Source organism: Neopsephotus bourkii, unplaced genomic scaffold (genome assembly GCF_033783945.1).
Source record: "Neopsephotus bourkii isolate Nb327-2 ecotype Australia unplaced genomic scaffold, CSIRO-AGI_Nbou_v1 NB_1388, whole genome shotgun sequence".
Classification (NCBI taxonomy): Eukaryota; Metazoa; Chordata; class Aves; order Psittaciformes; family Psittacidae; genus Neopsephotus; species Neopsephotus bourkii.
In genome coordinates, this window is record NW_026901866.1 from 2518571 (window position 1) to 2535569 (window position 16999).

At 34.8% G+C, this 16999-nt stretch overlaps 1 protein-coding gene across 2 annotated transcripts in view; it reads left to right on the plus strand.

Annotated features, from left to right (window-relative positions):
• PRKD1 (protein kinase D1) overlaps positions 1–16999 on the plus strand; it is a 133660-nt gene that overhangs the window by 65647 nt on the left and 51014 nt on the right. For both annotated transcript variants that reach the window (XM_061367637.1, XM_061367638.1), the window contains exon 2: positions 4216–4354. In XM_061367637.1, the coding sequence (XP_061223621.1) occupies positions 4216–4354 (139 nt within the window). The remainder of the gene's footprint in view (positions 1–4215; positions 4355–16999) is intronic.

A 16999-nucleotide genomic window follows, 5' to 3' on the forward strand; every position in this document is an offset into this window, starting at 1 on the left:
TTTAGTGCAGCTTTACACGATGCAGAATCCAGATCTTGAAGTTTTAAGCCTGGTAAACAGTTAGTTTTACTGCCAGAATTTTGTTTCTTCATGGGAACAATGAAATTATTTTTATATGTCATTATCAGTATGATGAAAAATGATGTATTTCCTTTTTCACGTGTTAGATTAGATAATAACTTGCATTGAGAATAGTACTTGTTTATATGTGATACTACTTTTGCAACAGTTTACCAACTGTGCTTGGTAATATCTCTCTGGTGCCTCTGGTACCTTACAGACTGCTTATCAGTAATACAGTTTGAGGGAATTATACAGTGTTCCTCTGTAAGTCTGTTGCACTGACATAAACATAATAGTGAATGTCATCTTCATATCAAGGCTGACAGCTTTAACTGTCCTTATAGTAAAGCTAATATTTGTATCTACATCTTCTAAGGTTAGTTAATATTTTAATTAAAAAAGTCTTCTGTCAGTTACCTTTGGTTTAGTAAATTGGTTGGAACCAGATCTGTTGGAACTGGATGATCTTTAAGGTCCTTTCCAACCCTAATCATTTTATGATTCTGCGATTCTGCTTAATAAGTGAGTAAATAATGTAAAAATTAGTAATACACATTTAATCATAGTTTTTATCAAAACTGTCCGCATTTGTACTAGATAATGTATTTTTTCAGTACACTGATTGTTGGGTCATATGAGGTTATCTACTTTATCCTTCTATCCCAACATAGAAAGATCAGCTTTCAGATTCCTGATATTAGTTTAACTTCTCTGTTGAAAAACCCTCCAGTAATAGAGATTCCCTTTCTTAGGCATTACTTATAAGATTACTTTTTTAAATTCTTACCCTTGCAAGGCTTTTCTTGCCTCAAGTTTAATTCCTTGCAATGTATCCCTTTGTGTGATTTTGATTTGCTAATCCTGAATGTTCTATGTAGAGGAGAAACAGATTATTCTCTTCCTCATTGTCGTCAATATTTAAAGACTTCAGCCATTTATGCCTGCATCATCCCCCCCACACACACAGGGACTGCATGTGTCTAGGCTGGAGAACCTTCCTTTTTATGGAGAATGTTTCTTATATCTTAGGGATCTTACACATCTCTTAAGCAGCAAAATTGAAAGTACTATTGGAAAATAGAAATAAGGCTCTTAAAAGAATTCACATTGTACATTGGATAGTCTCTTCAGTAGTAATTTCATTCCTTCTTATCTGTATTTTCTTCTGATTTTTTTTTCCTAAGCGGTTTTATGAAAAAATACCCTCAGCTTTTCCAGAACTTCAGTGTCTGTGGCAAATTTTAAGCTTATCTTCAGATACACTGAATTTTCCATTCTTAGACTGAATGAGTTTTGTAGTTTCAATTGTCTTAGAAGGTCGCTGTCCAATATTCCTTCTCATTATTCTGCAAAGTCTCTAATTATGGGGATAGACTTGTTCATTTTTTTAATACAGAAGTTTTGCTGAATTGCAAATCTGGGATGCAGAATTGTTTGTAAGGGATATAAACCATGTTAGAGAGCTGATGTTTCTGTTTCTAAAAAAAGGGAGGGGGGCACACTTGAAATACACGACTGTGGCAGTTTAACAAGTTGTGCTGTAAAGTTTATTTATCCTGTTTCAGTTGTAAACTAATGTACCCTGTATTAAACCACTGGAAACAGTTTAAGTTGATACATTTTATTTCACACTTGGAGTAGGCAGACATTGTGTATATGGACAGTTATGATGTCTCGAGACTTGTTAAGCATCCAGAAGTAGATCCTGTTTCTGAACCACATGTAAACAGTTTCCCACTCTTCTGATTCTAAAATAATCAGAAATAATGCATTTTCTCTCTATAGCAATTGCAGTGAACATATTACTTCTGGCAGTTTCACTTCAAGCAACTATTTTACTGAAACAATGGCTTTTATTACTGCTGTAAATTTAGATCCAATACCATTGGGTTTAGTTAATTCTTAGTTAGCTCAGCTTTAATTAGCTTTTAGATAGTTTGACATATATGTATTTCCTATTTTGTCCTGTATTTGGCAAAAATAAATGCTATTTATAATGTTCTAGTACCAAGCAATATGGCTGCTTTTTGTTTACTTTTGTTTGTGCAAATCAACATTATTGTTGGCAGGAATAATCCTAGCTGAGGGAATATTTTTATCACTGTTGCAGCTGTTGGTCCTTATACAATGTTTGGAGAATCACACCATCAAAATTATTTTCTTGGCATGAGAGTAGTTTATCTGGGGAAAACTAACTTGAATCCATAAGATAATTCTTGTATAGAATTAAAAATTTTGTTATTTAATTTACTTTTCTCTACAGAATATAATAAATGGTACCTCAAAATACACGTATTTATACACACATACATAATACATGTCTTACAGCACATACTTTTCTAGGTAGAAGAACATACTCTTCTAAGTAAAAGAAATAGACCTAGTTTGAAAAGAGCAAATGGAATGAGAATATAGAGAGAGCACCAACAGTTTAAGTCATAGTGCGTAATAACACCTGCCTGTGGTTAAGAATGGTTCCTGGCTTCCCAGGAAAAGGCACTTTTCTAAGGAGAGTATGAAGCAAGCAAAAGGTGCCTGCACAGTGAAATCATCCAAATATGGCAGCATGTCATTACTTCATTGGTTATTTCATGAGAAAATGTGACTTATGGCAGGCCAACAACACCATTAGAAGTGTGGCTTATATGGAAATTTTATTTTAAATGAACAAAAATTCAGTATTCATCTTTATTGATTCTATTTACCATTCAGTTGAGACTGTGAATATGAATGGTTAACTGATTACTAAGAAAGACTTAAGAATATGTATCTCTTCTAGATCTGTAATTGTATAGATAAGTGATCCAGTTAGGATTTTTAATGTTTACACAGTGCACATGAAAAAAAAAAAAATCTACATTTTTAAACGCACTATAGGAAAATTTTGCAGGTACTCTGTGAGAATGTTTTTATATTTCTGGTAATTGTTTCTGTTGAGTATAAAACCTGTATGAATAACTAGATACAACAAATTTAGGTTTTTGTTTTTTTTTTCTGACAGGTATTCTGTCCAAACAAAAATTCGCAGTGGTTTGGTACTTACGATATAATCTGGAATAAGACAGACAAAACTTAAGAGAATTGGATGCATTTCATTCAAACCAGGGATGTGACCATTTTGTGTCTGTCTTCATGCTTTGAAGCTTAAAAACCCCATAATTTGGGATACTTGGATAGGTTCGAAAGCTTCCAGTAATCAGTAATTAATATATTGTTTTAAAGTACTTTTTGCTGGGTTCCTTCTATTCTGCACTATTTTCAAAGTCATTATAACATTAAAACCTGCTAGTTTATCTCTTGAACAATGTTTATCATTATGTTTCATTTACTACATATTGATACGTTTCCCAAATAATACATGGAGTAGTCCAGTGATGTTAAATTGAGTTTTCTTGTATCAGAAAAAGGAGGTTTCTTGGTTGTATGTTCAAAGCAGTCTTAGTTTTTTAAGTTGGGAGCGTGAAAAAAATTGTGCTGCAGGAAATAAAAATGAGCACACAAACCTGAAAAAACCTGTTGCTTAGATAATAGTGTTGCTTAGATAATAATATCAAGTTTAGTTTATAACCTCTTGAGTTTTAAAAAATACTTTTTAATTTAAACAGGATTTAATATGGTTTCAAAGCTCCAACTTCTTTTCATCAAAGGAAATGATTATGTTTGTGTTTGGAGACATTGTTTTATATGTCTAGTCTCAAGAAATTGGTATTTCCTAATAAGCTATGATTTAGGCATTGCAACTTGGCTACAGCTGAAAAATATTTCTTCTAGCCACAAGTCATCTTTTGGGCAGTAATCTGGGGAGGGACCATAGAGTTATATAGACTGGAAAGGAGCTCCTTAGGTCATCTAGCCCAACCACCTGCTCCAGGAGGGTCTAATTAGATCACCTTGCTCAGGAACTTGTCTTTGAAAAAAGCAGCAGTGGCAAAGGGATGCACTTAATTCTCGTATTTCCTAGTTGGCACTGCATTGCTCACAAAGAAGGAGCCATTTTCAGAACATAGTGATAAATATCTGAAAAAAATGTCTATTGTGTTTGGTGCTAGTCTAGTCTGCCCTTAGAATTTAATTAAATATAGTAATTTTATAGTTATGTATCTTTCAGTGTTGTAAATTCTCATGGGTTTGCGTTTGCGTTTGCATTTGCAGTTCCCAGAATGTGGTTTCTATGGAATGTATGACAAAATTCTGCTCTTCCGCCATGACCCAACTTCTGAAAACATTCTCCAGTTGGTGAAATCAGCTGCAGATATCCAAGAAGGAGACCTAGTTGAAGTTGTCTTGTCAGGTAACTAAAAACCAATGAAAATTATTGTCATGCTTTTGCAACTGAAAATATCCACAATAGTTTTGTCCCACATGGGATTCAGGAAAACAGGAAATTTTGTTTGTATGGGCTTTCATCTACACTGGGTAAAGACCTTTCTCAGACATATGTATAGGCGTATTATGCCTATTAATTTTTTTTTTCTTTATTGCACTGTATACTTTTTAGCAACTTTGAGTACAAATTTAACAATAAGCAAAATTCTATGACTGGAATGAAGAGGAAGTCTATGCCTAGGAAATACGAAAGCCAGAGGCAACTAGTTGATAATATCAGTCGTGCAAAGACAGAGTATGAAAGTTAGAATTTGAAAGTTACTATCAAGTGAAGGGATGTAAGAAGAGGTGTAGTATGCGTGAATTATGAGGTGAAAGGCCAAATTTTGGAGGCAGTGAGATGACAAATGTATTTAAGGAGCATGTTTGATCAGCAGAGTGACCATGAAGAGTAGATTACTCTAAATGAAGTGGGAAATAAGGACAAATTCTGTGACTGGAATGTAGAGGAATTCTGCAGATGCTGTTAGGTGTCCATAGGGCTTGTCAAAATCTTAGATGTAAGAAGAGATGAGGTATGGGACTAGGAATGATGCAAAGTTATCAAGGGAATGCAGTAGAGTGCTGGAACTGTAAAGTTGTGAAAATGGTATTTGATACATAAAGCTTAGAAGATGGTTGAAGGGCTTTATTTTTGCAGTTGGAGCATGCAGTTAGTGCATCTGGAAAGACACTTAAAAATAGGAAGACACATATGTCATATAAAAGTAGAAATTGTATCTATAGAAGAGTGTAGGATTAGTGAAAAGAAAGCCAAAGTCCTAATGGATGCTGAAAAGAGAGGAGGTGAGAGTTAGGTCACATAATCTAAGCCAACCGAGTTTTTAAATATAGTTTTCTTGTACAGGACCCTTTTCCATAGTCTTTGATTAGAATCGGAAGGCATACAATAAGAAATAATGCAAGTCATTCCTGAAAGTCATCATTCATCTTCTACTTTTTTCTATTGGGAAACAGGTTTTTTCCTTTTGGAAAGATAATTTCTATTTTACACAGAATGTAATCACTCCAGATGTGTAAATCAGGTTTAGTTGGAAAAAATAAACAAGGAATTTAGTGCTTTATTTGATGTATTGTTCATATGCTTTTGAAATGGAAGCCACATATCTTCCAGTTTGGCTAAATTAGGCAAGTAGCTGTTTTAATCTTCAAGAGCAGCACTTCATGCAGTACTTGCAAGTCCTAAAGGAGAACTATATTGTTTAAGAGCAGTAGGGAATTTAGGGCTTTAGTTGAAGCATCTGTCCACAAAAGTGGTCAAGCATAAATAACTGCAATATTTAGAGGAAGGCTATTAAGCCAGCACTGCGTGAAAGTCTGAGTGGTACATACAGTTGCCCAGGATCTGTATTTATTTATTTTTTTCCCTCCATCTCAGAGTATAAATTGCTGGCTGGGGGCCTGGAATTTTTAATATCACACAGTACTGTTATACTGCGTTCTAGTAACCAAATCTTAGCTAAAGTAGATCTCCAAAGTGCACTATTCTTTTACCCATCAGCTGCATCATGTCATCTGGTTTGATTTTTGAACTCATGAAAAAAAAATCATCTGTGTTTATTACCTTATTATTGAGCTACATGATTTCTGCAATGGACTGTTTCTCTTTTTCAATTTACTGACTTTATCAACTGTATCAAAAGTTGTGCAGCTGCAGCAGTTTGTCACGATGGTTTAAAAAATAGAAACAAAGAAAAAGAAAATATGGAATTTAAAGAATCAAAATCTTTTAGAAGGCCATTATAGTGGAGGAAATTCATAGATTAAGAGAATTATTGTATCTCATAAATTTACAACACAGTACACCTGTGTAAGTTTATGATGTATTGAGAACTGAGTATATTGTAATTTTCTTACATAGTTTCATAGTCTTACAGGAAATAGGGTGTGATCATACCTGCATAGTCATAGTGTTTCAGAGCCTTCAGTTCTTGATTTCCTTAACTTCACTTAAAAAAAAAAAAAAAAAAAAGAGTATCTCTAATCCCTGAGAATAGTTCTTGTTTCAGTTTAATCATCCTATTAGCAGTAGTTACTAAAAGAATCAGTTTCTTTCTGTTTCTTTTACTGTTTTGTTATGTTTCGGTTTTGTGTCCTTTCGTCCATTGTTGTCCAGTATATCTAAGACTAATATGGAAAATACAAGAACTATCTCTATAACCAACCACCAGGCAAGTGCCAGAAGCTGTTTCAGATGTTACTTGTGGATTGCCTAATTTATGTAACTGTAACTACAGCCATCACTCATGTCCTTACTAAAATGAAGTGGCTTCTTTAAGTTATGAATCAGGGTTGAGGAATCCTAAGACTCTTCCAGCAAGTTATACTGGTTTCTTAATTCCATATAGCCCAAAGACTATGGTTTTGTTTTCATATTTTTTATAGAGCAATTGAAGCAATAATTTTTGTCCTCTCTGCCGGAATATTTGAAAGATTTCCTTGGGCCTTCTCTTTCCTTAGTAATGAAAAATTGTTATCTCTTAAGCATATAGGTATGTATTTTTAGTGTACTTTGTCAGCTTTGCTAATATGTTATATTTAAAAGCACTTTGTTTTAAACTGTATTCAGACACTAAAGATTTTAAACAGTATAGAGTACTTTAAAAAGTGATATTGCTATCAAATAATCAAGTTAACAGTGTTCATCCAATGTTGGATGGTGCATACCAAAAACGTAGTCTGACCCTGTGCAAAAGATGGCAAATTATTATTTTTTTTTAGTTTATGATTTATATTATTATTTAGATTAAACCTGTATCTGTTGGACTAGGGAGGCCAGAGCTGGACACTGCACAGTACTTGAGTGGCCATGCAGTAACATTCGTCAACACTTAATGGTGCAACCTGTCAGCCCCATGGGTTTATATATGTCCAATTTGCTTAAATGTTCCTTAATCTGATTCTTCTCTGCTGAAATCTTTCTTACTCCAGGTTTTCCATCTGGTATCAGGGATCTGGGTTTCCTGAAGGCTGGTCTTATCAGTAAGGACTGAGGCAGAAGAAGGCATTGAGTACCTTGGCCTTTTCTCTAGCCTTTGTCACCAGGTTGCCTGTCCCATTCAGCAATGGGACCACATTTTCCCTGTCTTCCTTTTGCTGCTTTAGTTAAGAAGGTGAAACTTACTATTCATATTTTAATCAAGTGGTATTTTCTCTTGTAGAAATCAGCATAGCACAATATGGTGAAATAAGACTGAAAAGTGATTACAGGCATGCACCCCACATGCTTTAAGTATGTCTGTGTTGTAACACGTACAAGTACCAGTTTTTTCATTGATTTTCGCCTGTGCTTTTCTCTCCTGTTGCTTGAGTTCTTGTGTGAGTCAGTGCTCCGCTTTTTAACTCTTCTGCTTTGGTGGGCATGCCCATGTGAGTAAGCAAACTGATTTATGTAGGGTAGTAATTATGCCTTTCATTCCTGTTACGTTTTAAGAAACAAAACTGAGAAAATACCTTATAACAATTCTTTAGCATTTTAATTCAAAAACCTGGTTTTGTAAGAATGATTTCACTTAATCTTTATCAAGCCATTGTCTCACTACAGATCATCAAAATATATCTCTAGGTCCTCTGACTACTAGTGAGGTAATGCTCCAGTTTTACTGTTACAAAGAAAGATATTTCTTGACAAGAAGGACTGTGCATTTTTTTGAAGCTATTTGCAGCACGTTCTAGATTGTTTAACTTTATGCCAGTAATGCCTCAGGAATTTCAGAACATCACAATACTTAAATTATTTAATTTTCTTGCCCCAAAGTTATTTTAATATTTCAGTATCAGATTAAATAAGTATTTAATAGCAGATCTCTCAATCTGAAGTAGTGTTTCATTTAGAATATATGCAACTTAAACACCAATAACAGATGTAAGAAATTATTGCAATAGTACATGCAATCAGAAAATTTTGTTTTATTTTCTGACAGTTAGCTTCTCAAGAAGCTTAATGCATTTTTTTACATTCTTAGATTCTGCATTTTTACATTTTTAGATTCTGTAAATCTAAATAGATGCCTATTTTGAGATACACTGTCTTTTCTGGCATGGAAGATTGTAAGATTCTGATATAATAAAACCAAAATCCTAAAGAAAATTGTAGTAGCTTTATGATTTTGTTATGTCAAGCAACGTATACATTAAAAGATTATACAAATTGGACCTTTGAAGGCAATGTTCAACTGGTTATTACTTTACTAAGGTACTGGAACAAAAATGTGAGATGTCAAAAGTCTTATACACTAATAAACTTTACTTTCAGCAAGAAATATAATTTAATTCCTCATACCTCTTCATTTCTTGTTTGGTGGTTGGTTGGTTTGTTTTTTTTGTTTAATAAGCTACTGAAATCAGCTTTAAAAAAAAACAACAAACAAAACTAGCTGCTACCCACCTAGCTATAGAAAGAGTTCTTTCTATGAAACCTTGACAACAACGTGAGTTTTGCCAGTGGAGGAGAGGTGGAGTCTACTCTCAGTGACCAGTTGATGATATCTCAAGGAATTTATCAGCTGAAACCCAAGAAAAGGGATGGGTCAGTTGTTTGCACCTTTTTCAGTTGCATTTCATATCAGATTCCTCGGTGTGATTTCCTGAAGCTGGAATTGCAGCTTTCATCAACTAACATTCTGCTTTCAGTCTTCCTCCTGTCCTGCTGCTGGAGTTTCCTGTGAAGAGTAATTGCTAAGACATGTTTTCTATATTGACATGCTGTAATAACAGCTCCTAAACACGGCGATCGTAAGTAAAAGACTAGCCTTGTAGTACCTGTTCCAGTGTTGCAGAACTGGGAATGGTTTCCTTCTCCCAGTTGCACATGAATTTTAACACTGTAGAACTTTCACTGGGCAATTCTGTGTCTTCAGAAGACTTTTTTGCTAGATACAAAGGACAGGAAATGAAAAATGTAACCTGTCATGGCCTGATAGATGATTACACTACTACAAATTAAACCCCTCCATAAACACTTAAGAGTATCAGTATCTTCCCACAGACGAGTCTTAACTAAATGCAGCAATTCATTTCCACAGTGTTAAAATTCCTGTGTTGTGAAGTGGAGGAAAGTATTCCCACTTCTACAATACTGGAGAAGAGAAAGAAATATATAGTCAGTCTGTAATGTTCAGGAAGGTATTGGAATATATTCAGGTGTATTTTAAAATTATTACAGGTTTAAGCAGTTCATCACAAATCAGCTGAAGACGGCTTATCTCTCCTTTTTAATTAAAAATACAAATAATAATTAAAAAAACCCCAGCAAACAATCCTCCACCCCAATTAAAAAAAAAAAAAAAAAAAAGCACACACCCTCTCCTCCAAAGCAATCAAAATAAAATACAAAGAGCAACAACAACAAAAAGAAAGTTTTTGCCCAGGTAAGTTGTGGCTTCCCCAGGCAGTGTTCAACCCAGGCTGGACAGAGCTTTGAGCAACCTGGTCTAGTGGAAGGTGTCCCTGCCCATGGCATTCTGCGGTGTTCTGCCTAAAACATTTTATAATTCTCTAACATACAGAATGAACAAGAATGTTTTTCATGAATCTTAATAATTTGGGTATGCCATGAAAATTTACTCTGAAGGGGGGAAAACCGCCTCTGAAAATGAGAGAGTGGCTTTGAGAACTGCAGGGGATGATATTGAGCACTTGAGCAGTGGGAAGGACAAAAGAAATGCAGTATATGTTCAGGTGCTTATACTGAAAAGGTTGAAGTGTTTTATTTCTAGACTACATTACAAATATCTAAACAGAATATAAGTTCTAAAGCTCTGTAAATTCAAGGTATGTTATGACAATTATTTTCAAATGGTGTGTCTGAAATAGGCAGTTTTGTTACTGCTACAGCTTTGCTGCGGGAAACTCTGTGCGCTGTGGGTAAATGTCCCCAGAGGCACTGATATCTGGTGTCAAAAGCTATATACTGATCGACTGCATTCATTTTTTATCTCACATGTCAATACTGGTCAGGGTAGATAAAGCTGAACTGTCAGTTCTAGTGCTATGGGGTTATATAATCAGTTCATATCCTAATACAGTGCACTTTCTAATTTTCATTGTAGTTTATTTAATTGCAAGGTCTTTTATAAAGGCTGGACAGCATGTGATTAATATTTTTTTTCCTTATTGTACTTGCTTATGTTCTTGGGAATTCAAAGAATAATAAATATGACCATCTTCTGGTTTAGACCTTATATTACAGGTTCTTGATAGGTATGAAAATTTATCTGGAAAAATTTATAGTTGAGAGGAGTTGCTTGTTCAAGGTGAAGCTCTCTAGATGATTTTAGGGAAGAAAATTGTACCTGTGAATGTCATACAATATAACTGAAACTGTGGTAGAGCTAGAGGCTTCTGGCAAAGCACAAAGAATTTAATAAGCTCAGAATGCAGCACCTGCTGTGCTTTTATATTCATAATGAACATTATTACTTTTATTTTGCATTGGTGTATTATGCAGTACGGTTTTAATGGAGTGTAAGAATCACATGACTCACTGAACAAATGCGTGTCTCTCTGCTGACTGGTCGAGAGGAGATAAGCACAGGCTATTGCAGTCAACCAGATGAATCGTCCTTCATTGCCAGTATAGATTCTGGCATTTTGGAAGTGAAAGGTTGTTCATTATTATGACAGCGGAAGCAAAAGGGTATGTTGATTTACAGATTCAGTCAGTTGCACATTAAAAGAGGAAAAGGGAACTTTCATCATGTACATCAACAGCCCTCATAAATACAATTTTATTTTTACCTTTTACATGGGTTTTTTCCTTTTACGTATTTTTAAAATATCTCTTTTAACACTTTATTTCAGTTGACTGCATGGGATTCTCATAGTGTTTGTATAGGTGACATGGGTACACTTCAGAAATGTACTAAAGCCACAGATTTGTATGTTGAACCTAGGTTTATTAGGCTGCACTCCTGGGCATTTGAACAGTGTCACTAATAGTATTCTGTCAGTAACGTATTGCTTAACACATTGCTGTTTTCTTAGCTATGCATTTTCTATTTAATTTCTTCTTCAAAATGTTAGAAAAGTTCATCTGGTCTCCTCGTGCACAAAAGAGAAAAGTCCTTTAATAGTGCTGTAGAAATCTCCACTGACGTGTTCATTGAATTCGACATTTACTTAGTTAAATTGCATTTCAGAGTGAAAAAGCATCCAAACCTCTGGAGGAAGGATTTCATCAAGTTCTATTTGTATGAGTGGTTCTTTTTGACTAGAATACTCTCAAAAATTAGTAGACAGCCCAAACCAGGAAGCAGGGTACAGAAGTTGCAGTCAGAGTTATAATCAAAGGTGGCTGTAAATGAGTAGCCAGTTATTCATAAACACTCAAAGGAAGAGAAACCAGAAGTTTCTCTTGAAAGCAGTCTTAGTGTTTGCTCAAGAAAAGGAAGTAAATTCATGTAAGGTGATACTTAAGTTGAAAGTGTTCTTCAGTCTTGTTGTGATAATTAGTATTTGATATAAGCTTCAACTGGAGCTATGAAAAGGTCACTTAGATGTTCCACTCATGAAATAAAGGATGCAAATACATAATGTAAAGGATGCATAATATAATGTAAACTTCACAATAGACTTGAAACCACCACTGCTTTATCTGACTTGAAACCACCACCACTTTATCTGTGACCTTTTTGGATGAACAATATTTTCCCTTGAATGGAAGCAGACTTTATAGAAGCAGCTGACAAATGGGAGTTGCTGTGGGTCTGTGCTTCTATACTCTTGACTGTTTTTCAGTTTTGTTTTTCAAGGACTTCCAGGAAGCAATTATTTAGATGCCTTCAGACTTACATTCTAACCAGCAGTTTATGTCCTATGCTATACCCTGTTCATGAAAGTTTATTAAAAACTACTTTGTAAATTTGCCAAGTGTTTTTATGTTGCATAGAGCAAAAAACAATTTTATATTTACAGTTTTAATATGAGTTTGTTTATAAAAATTCTATCTTTTTTTACTGGGGCAAAATTACATTGAGATGTAGGAGATCTTTGCCCACTGCTGGAAGGCAGACGATGAAATGTTAGCATCTTGTGTGAATTAGTGGAATGTACTTCATCTGCTTGCTGTGAGCAATTGTGCTCAACTTGGCAGGATTCCTGAAGCAAGAAGGTCAAATAGCAGCTATTTTGTGTTCTCTTGCTGAGCTGATGAGGGCAGGAATTGATCCACTGCTTTGTTAAGAAGCTGTTTCTGTTTTAATATCTCGTAGACAGTACACCACCTGATTGTTAGATGCAGACATTTTATTTGGATTCAGCACAGTTTATACTGTCTTGTATATGGTGAAATGTATTGAACTGAATAAAAGCTGTAGATAACTATACAATTATAGGAAATGACATATATCAACATATAACTGGATTGTAATGTTAGTTCAATTGCTAGCTCCTTGAGATAAACATTATGATGTTATATATCTCTGAACAGCATTTTATACATAGCTGGTCACAGGTTGTGGTTTTGCTTTGTTGTGATTGAAAAGCATCCTTCTCTTGGTGTCTTAATGGCTGTATTAACGCTTTTTTTTTCTGGTGTCTTTGAGAAATGCAACTGTCTTTTTCTCTACCCTGTCTAGATTATATATGGTTTTTTTTTTTTTTACAGCTATTCTTTCTCTATGTCCTTTTAATGGTCTCTAGCTGTGATATTATTTCTGATTTCTGTAGAGGTAAGGCTCATTACTGATTCAGTTAAACTGAATTGATCTTGCATCCCTCATTCTTTGTCAGCCTACATTGTTCTTGGATCATGTATTTCAGATAGATGACTTTGTATTTGCAGTTCTTAGGACTAAACGATTCTTTCCTTCTTTGCTTGTTTTGCTTTGTCTTTTCTTCAGCTCCTAAGTGTTATAATTGTTACTTCTAGATACAGACTTCAAGATGCATGTTTTCTGTGTTAGAAGAATCTTTTGAATTTCCCCCTACTGTCTTCCCTTACTGTAGTTTTCTTTCTGCTGAAGAGGGAGTAGGTAAATATAGGATGAAAACATAGATAGCCTATTGACATCACTTCCTTATATTCTCTGCATCATTGACAGCACAAATCGAGTAAAACGATATGCAACAGGCAAATGTTAGTGTGTAAGCAGGTAATGTGTCAACTTCACTTCTAGTGCTTATAAAGAAATACAGGCCGTGATAGTTATTCTTACTTGAGTGTTTCTATGTTTTTAATATTTAACCATTATCTCAGCATCAGAAAATTTGAAATAATTGCAAGATTTTATGAGGGTGGATTGCAAGAAAGCAAGTAGTGAATGACATTACGTTAAGTAAGCTTTTTGAACCCTATTAATTTCTCACTCATGTCAAGATTTGCAATGTGATTTTTAAAGCTTTATTAGTTGGTAATAATAACAATGTCATTTTGTATGTATAAAAAAACTATAATAAATATTGAAAAAGACATTATTGGTAGGGAAGATGAACTTGAGAGAAGTTACACAAGTCTTTCTGTTGGGACAGGACCTTTTTATGAGAAGCTACTGTTCTACTTCAGGCTAATAGATGAGGCATTCTACTTGGTCCAGTTCTCAGAGATAACACATTATTAATGTATTTGTGTGCTTTTTTGTTCAGTTTGAGATAGCATACTCAGTTTTCCAGAATTCATACAATCATTTTCTTTTCTAAAGGCTCATAAAGAAACTATGCTTCATGAAAGAAGAGGTTAGATGCTCAAATAGATGAATATCTATTTACGACAGGAAAGAAAGGGTGGAAGTGCATTCTGTTTTCACAGTGGAAGCAGGTAACTAGAAGAGGTTCTTAGGTCTGTGCTGTTAAATACATTCATAAGTGATCTGGAAAACATGACTTAGTAAAGTGTCAGTATCACCCCAAATGAAATCCAGTATAGCTCAGCATGAAACGTTAGGAGGATTTATTGATTTTTGTCTACATAACAAGGGTCTCTTGAATTACGTATACTATCCGAAGTTGAGAAGTTCAAGTTATAATATGAAAATATAATTTCAGAGCTCAGTACTAGTAGAGAAAAGTGAATACTTGGAGTTCTTAGGAAAGGAACAGAGACAAAATGGAAAATGCGTGTAAACGTTGTGTTATCTGTCTTTATCTGTCTTTGTCACCTCCTCTCTGCTTCAGAGAATGCTTTTGTTGCAAAGAATGAGCATCTGAGGTGATGGACTGGGGAAATATCACCAGGTACTCTGGGGACTCATCTTTGAAAGGCAGGATTAGTAGATTTTGGTCTGGACCAGTAATTCTTAGGCTTTTGTATTGGTCTCACAAGATTTCTCTGAAAAGAAACATTTTTTCAAGTTACAGCAGTTTAAAGCGGTAACCTCAATGCATGCAAATTTTCTGTGGTGTTACGACTAGGGTAAAATAAGCAATTACATGATTTTTGTTGTACATCAATAAGTTGTATAGCCAGCTTTCCAAGAAAGGTGGAATTGAAGTTGATTACAGTTCATTAATTACATTCACTGCTGTTAATGCATTTAAAAAAAATGCCTATCACCTTCTAAAGTAGATCAAATTCTTGATATTAATTTTATGTTATATATGTTTGTTTTAAAGAAACAACAAACTTACTTTCCTTAAAGTATCATATTCTCACTTGGGTGAGGATTTTTTTTTTCCTTTCTTGCTAATTTTTACTCTGTTAATGTGATACACATTTACCCTTCTTTAAAAGTCAAAATCACCACTTAGTAACAGTACTCCATAGATTATTCATGTATTATATTTCATCAGCCCACTTCAGCTGATCCTTTCTTAAAAGATTTGAGGTGGTCAATGAAACTTGGAGTCTGTGGTACAGTGTCATATATTTTAATGTTATGTCTCTGCTTTTTGGGGTTTCCATGTGATGGTATCACCTGATTAGCATTCTGAATCAAGATGAAATCCTTGCAATTAACAAGTCATTAATGGAGAAAACAAAAGGGCATATTAATAAAAAAAATCTTTCCATCAAAGGATGAATCAACTTTACTGTTTTACAAATTTATTTAATCTATTTAGTCTTTCCTTCCTCTATAGCGTGTGAAACTTGGACATGGCTATAAATTATTTCACAGGATATGTCTTCAATAGCACTTGAGCTTTTCTTAAAGGTAGAGTGGCAAAGTCCCATAGATCAGTGGTCTCTGTGTTTGTGGGTTTTTTATTGTGCACCTCATCACTAAAAATTTTTCAAGCATACATCCCCAGTATATGTGCATTTATTTATAACTTACATGTGTCACTAAGGTGTTAATGTTTACTTCCTGCAGCCTAATGGATTATCTTGTGCCCACCCACAGATGAGTACTCTCACTTTGGAGACCTCTGCTATAGGTTCACTTGAAGTTGTGTATTAGAAAAAAAAATTGTTCACCTCTAAAAAACGTTAAAGCCATCCTTTTTGAGTATGTGAGAACATGTAAATTAGGTTTTATTTCTTTTTCTCAGTTCATATTCTTTCAGTTGTTTTTGCTGCCGACACAGATTCTCATTAGAAAACCACCAAAACTTGAAGATTTCTCTTTTCCCCACCAGACTCCATCCCCTTCCATCAAATAATAACCTCTCCCACTTCACTGTCACTGGCTACAAAATGTAATGGGGAACAAGACTTGTTTAGGCTAAGCAGATGACCCTTTGATTTGTCATACATTTTTATTTGATATATTTGTGTCACAATTCCTTTGACCAATACCTGGTTCACCAAACATTTGTGTCAGTGTATTTGTTAAATGGTAGAATTGAATGTTGAATGGAAAGTAACTGTAAATGATTCAGAGAAGGTCATAATGGCAAATGTAAGGTAACAGATTTGGCAAAACTTGCCCATCAGACCAATTGTGTTGTTAACCTGTCAACAGTTCATTCTGCACTGCTTGGATATATGTCAGCAGAAAAAAGTAGTCTGTTGGGAAAATTGCTCTGCTCTTTCAGTCTCTGAATTCATGGTCTCAATAACTCATTACTCCAGTAGGTTTCAAATAGATATGCCTCACACATACACACACACACACACACACATACACACACACACACACACACACACACACACACACACACAATGTCTTTCAATATCTCTCTTAAACTGATAGAATTTACTTTCATTGGCTGACTGTTGGCTTTGGTATTTTAAAAGTGCAAATAGCAACAGTGAGTCTCATCGTATTTCCAACAAATGATATTTGCAACACTTTGTGGACAGTTACACATTGTCTTTTAGGGAGTGCTTTAGGTTTGTAGCTAAAGGCCTGAACACAAACAAAAAAACCTCCTTCCCTTGGGGAATATAACGATTTGAAACGGAAACTAAATAGGAAGAGACTAAAGAGCTGCCACAGTTTACAATCTGCTGGCTTGGTTTTTTTCTCTATCTGGATGGTAGCATGACTCAAGCCCAGAGGCATTGTCATTCTGACTGAAATCTGGCTCTTAGAGAATGTTTCTGTTAACCTAGTCAAGATGTGTCTTGCTGCCAAAAAGAAGTTTGGAGAACTTGCCTGCTTTCTTGGGCCATGAAGACTCGTATCGCTCTATATTGTTGGTGCAGAAGGTCATACTACAGTGGTTATGTTTG